Genomic DNA, 5,305 nt, shown 5'->3' on the forward strand with positions numbered 1-5,305 from the left:
AGCTGTGATGGTATTGAAAAATAGTATCAAGGATAAAATCCCTTGATGTGCATCATATAAAATTATCGTAGACAGTAAAATACATACATTTGAGGCATAACAGGATCATCCAGTATATTCAACATACCAACTGAAGAAATGTTTTAAAGCAAAAGAAATTTATACAACTTAGAATAAATAATAGTCATTTGATTTTCATTCAGAAATACAATCAAACTAAAGCAAGTAAATCATTGAAGGATGTTACTTTCATGCAAGCTTTCAACATAATGCTTGACATTGAACATACGTTCGCATATGCTATTTGTAATTGTAGCTTGCCTTACCACTCTATTATCTCTGCTACTATAGCAAATTAATTGGTTATGATTGCCTGAGAGTATAAGCGTATCTCCATTCTCAAAGACATGCAATGGGAATAATTGGATAAGTTTCGAAGAACCACATTGAATTATTAGATCATGATAATTAAATTTAAGCAATTTCGTCCAAGACTTTTCCACTCCGAATTCCTTCATCTGCCATATATCAAAATTATACCATCTGGAATAGTGAGAAAAACAAAGACATTCCATCAAACGGCAAACAATTGGAGCAACAACCGGGACTTGATCAAAACACTGGGGAAACTGAAACTGTGTGTAGGTCTCTGTTCGCAAATCAAGAGAGATAATCACAAATTGTTGAACACTAAGATCCGCCCGACAATAGTCATTCGGCCGTTTGTTATCACGAAGGGCAAACCAATTAAGACTATTATTCAAATAGACACCGTGATTGGCATGACTGAAACTAGAGTATTCATGAAGAGGTGTAGGAGAACTTTGAATATTTCTCCAGATATTATCACCCAAAGCAAGAATTCGGACATCATTGGGATGGAAGGCCAGCACCTTGTATTTATTGGTTAAACTATCGTAACCAAATGAGAAGTTAAATTTTTGGTAAGAATGGAGAAAAGAGACTGGTTTTTTAGAAACCCACCTGGTTGATGGGTTCCATAGATAGAATTCATTCTTGCGTGGAGAATTAACCACGGGGAGAGAATTGACCAAACATGTCAATCCATTGCAGGAACCAATAACATGACAATACCACTTCATCAATTTGTATTTGGATTCTTTTGGGAAGTGATTGATGGACGGATTGTCGTCGAGCAAGGGATTGAGTAGGGCAATACTGGAAGTCGTCGGAAAGTCGTCCGGGAAAAGAATGATGTTTGGACTTCGTGATGATTTGATGAGGTGCATATTGATGAAGAATGGATCAGAGATGAGGGAATTCCACGACTTGCTCACGCATTTGAACCGCATAACTGATTTGGGTTTGAGCAAAGACAGTACTTCCGCGATGAGTTCATCAGGGAGGGTTACTGGCGACATGGAGTACTTGAACCCTTGCGGCAGCAGCAATCCAAGTGAACTGACAACACAATTTTATATGCTATGGTTAATGGTACATTACAAACTTAAAAAAAGAAATAATTTATAAGTATTTTGATATAATTTGAATAATACAAATATGATTTTTGTATTGCAATGTTAATAATGAAGTATTTTCATTAATAAATAATTTAATTTGTAAAATATAAAAATATTTATTAACCTTTTGTTTTCAATATAAAAATTCAAATTTATATTTTAAAAAAATTGAAAAAAATGCAAATTAATATGAAAAAAAAAAAGCTCAAAAAGACTTTGTTAGAATTGCTATTATGAGTATTATCTAGACCAGGTCCTATGGGCTCCATAATAGGGGTGGGAATAGGTCAGGCCGGCCTACAGGGGCCTATGGCCTAGCCTACTTAAGGCCATGTCAGGCCAGGTCTATTTGATAAAAAGGTCAGACTTGAGCTTTTTTAAAAGCCTATTTAATAATATAGGTCAGGCCTAGGCTATTAAAAAAGTCTATAAAATCTTGTAGGCCGGCCTATATTTTCATATATATATATATTAAAATTAGTCTAAATAGTTTGGCATATATATATATATATATATATATATTAGAAAAAAATGATAAGTAGGTCGATCTAAATGTTCATATATATGTGACCTATTAGGCTTTTTAAGTTATATGAATTAATTGAAAATATTAATAAGAAAGAGGCTTTTAAATAGGCTTTCAGGCCAGGCCTGGCTTTTAAAAAGGCCAGGCCAGGCTAAAAAAATAAGCCTATAGTAGGCCATAGGCCAGGCTCAGGCCTTGTAAGTTTATCGTAGGCCAGGCCCAAACCTTATAAAGTCTAGCCTAGCCTAGCTTATTCTCACCCCTATCCATAAGCGTGATCTTAGAGGATTTAATATGTCATCTCGAATTTAAAATCTGGCATCCCTCAAATATTTTCATAATATCAAAAATGTTATCGATAGTTCATTCAAAATTTTCGATAACGAAATTTTCGATAATTCGTTCAAAAATTTCGGAAATATGCATTTTGAATGAAAAAAATTACAAGAGCTTTTATCAGAAATTTCAAAATTTTTGGTAAAAGAGCACACATTTTGAAATTGCTGGTAAAATTTTCATGAGTTTTTACTAGAAATTTCAAGTATTTTTTTTTCAAAATTTTTGATAAAAACTCAAGAGAATTTCGAAATTTATGGTATTTTTCGGTATTTTTTCCAAATTTTCAATATAGTTTTTAAATTTCCAGATAAAACTCAAACTTTTTGAAATTTGATAACTTTAAGTAAGGGTATAAAAGTAAAAGCATGCAAAATGAAGGGGTGTCAGGTATAAATTAGGGGGGTGGCAAGTTAATTCCTCGTGATATTATGAAAATTGTGGTAGGGTATTACTACTTCCACTCTTAGATGGACATATCACATCCTTGAAAAATAAAAATTATCCTTCATACGTCCAAAGATGCATCTTCGGATGCACCAAAATTCCAACAAGCTACGTTATTCTGAGGACCACCATATCTTAAACTTTTATGGTCCGAAGATGCATCTTCGTATGTTATTTGGGTTTATCCGGAGATGCATCTCTGAAATGTTCACTGAAGTCCTTTAAAATGTGTTGAAAATGTAATTTATTTTAGAGATGCATCTTCGAAAACTCCTCTGAATTATTTTAGAGCAGCACTATTGTTCCAACATCGTAATTTTTTGTGACCAACTTATATTATAGTAAAATCCATGTAAAATGAAGCTAAATGAAAATAAAAAGTCATACATTAATCCAAAACATATTCCAAAACATTATGCAATACATAACATTTGTCTAAAAATACAAAAAGTAAAACATCCAAATTATAATCTAATACATAACATTTGTCAGAAAATACAAAAATATAAAACATCCAAACATAAACTAACTATTAGGTATGTCTAACCCCTGCCTCCTCTACCACCTGTAATTCACACAATTCTATAACTCGGAAACCATGGTCTGTTTCTATGGCTCCTTTACCCAACTCCTCAACACGCAGACAAACTATAACACCCTAAACCCAAGTATAATTTACAAACCATTGCAGAAAATATGAAGATAAAAACCATATTAACAAAAATCATTCAATTGATATTTCAAATGCGGAATTTAAGTCGAAGCATAGCATCATAAAGCATAGCAAAGTGGTTTGTTCAAAACAACTTAATGGCATAGCAAAATCCCCTACCCGATGTTACAATATAAGCAAAAGCAAACTATTGGTGAGGCCAACTGCACCATCCTCGATAACCAAAACTATCAGTCCCCAGTCTCAAGCTGGGGATTACTTGTATAAAGTAAAAAAGTAGAAACATAGAGACAAGAAAGGGGTGAGAATATATTTCGCAAATCAAACAGTGTTAAAATAGCAAGGATAGTATAATTATCATATAAAATCAAATCACAAGCGTACAATCAGATAACATAGATAATTAAGCATGAAATGTTCATCTCTTATACTCCTATGCATGTGGTACCAATCTTTTGGATATGAAAGATATGTTACTTATGTATCCAACTCGTCAGTGGAACAAAGTCCTACTTGTCCCTAGACCAAAGTCTTACCTATCTCCGATATACATGATGCATGAATTCTACAATTAATGCAAATCGAGATCCACAATCCTCCAAATCCAATCCTCGTAAATGAACATAATCCTACACGTCACTAGTTCTTTTGAACCTAAACACAACAACATCAAATAATTGTCGATGTAAGGCCACGTCACTGGTTCTCCTGAACCTAAACATCTCAACACTAATTTTTTCGAAGCTAAAGATACATTACATAAACTCTAACAATTAGAGTTAAAAATTAATTCATCTCAAACATAAACATATTAACGTTGGTTCTCCCGAACCTTATCATAAATCACATCAACACATGCGTCCTAACCTTAACCACTTGACTTGTATATGTATTATCAAATATTGAATTTGTGTCCTAAAACATTGACAACTTAATTTACATAGCATCTTATTGAAACAGCCTCAACATCATGTTTCTTGCTAGTCAAGCCTCATATTCGAATGAGTATATTTTGGAAATCTTACAGAGTCTATTTTAAGACTATGATATTTACTTTAGGACATAAGATTTGAATCGGTACGGTTTTATCAAACAATAGAAACTGGTGCAAGAACCCGGCAGAATGTTTCGTCGGACATGTAACTAGTATTTCTCCAACTAACTTAGTGGAATGAGATGCTTATTAAGTCTAATATGTAGCAAATTTTGTTTATTTTATTATTATATAAGGGTTACTCTTTAAAGACTTGTGTAAAGTGAGATGTATCCAAATTACTAACAGCATGTCAAATTAGGGGTATTCAAATCCAAACTGATCCCAATAAAGACCGCAAATCAATCCAAAAAAAATCAAAAATTACAAAAAACCGAATATTATTGGATGTGTTTGGAAGTCATTTTGTGAAAACCGCATGGTTTGGATCGGATTTCGATTTGATTTTTCAAAACCGATCCAAACCAAACCAAACCACAAGTATATATTTTAAACTTATTTATTTTTTATTAATATGATATGCTGGATTAATTTATTAGTCGATGATACTTACTTTTTATTAGTCGATGATATGTATATATATATATATATTATAGGTATTTAGTCGTCTTGGTTTTACATTCGTCACGGCAATACATACAAAAAAGGGTAAAAATGATCTAGTTAATTATAAAATGCATCGAACAAATTGTCATCACTTAATTATAAAACCGGTAAATTATTTGACTTCTCCCTATTTTATTCCCTCTCTTGCTTCATCATTTCTTCGAACTCCACCATTCTTTCAAAAAAAATGATTCGGCCAAGTATTCGCCGCTTTTGTAGGATGCGACGTCCACTCACATGAC

General features: G+C 32.8%; 1 protein-coding gene across 1 annotated transcript; it reads right to left on the reverse strand.

Moving 5' to 3' along the window:
* Positions 1-230: 230 nt before the first annotated feature.
* On the reverse strand, positions 231-1,382 carry LOC131597073 (F-box/kelch-repeat protein At3g23880-like). The gene has a single exon (XM_058869788.1). It carries the CDS (start codon positions 1,380-1,382, stop codon positions 231-233), a length of 1,152 nt encoding a protein of 383 aa, XP_058725771.1.
* Positions 1,383-5,305: the final 3,923 nt, after the last annotated feature.

Source organism: Vicia villosa, linkage group LG4, assembly GCF_029867415.1.
Source record: "Vicia villosa cultivar HV-30 ecotype Madison, WI linkage group LG4, Vvil1.0, whole genome shotgun sequence".
Taxonomy (NCBI): domain Eukaryota; kingdom Viridiplantae; phylum Streptophyta; class Magnoliopsida; order Fabales; family Fabaceae; genus Vicia; species Vicia villosa.

Bases quoted from the DNA above. Each gene is read 5' to 3' on its own strand.
- LOC131597073 (XM_058869788.1), bottom strand. From the start codon at position 1,382: ATGTCGCCAGTAACCCTCCCTGATGAACTCATCGCGGAAGTACTGTCT.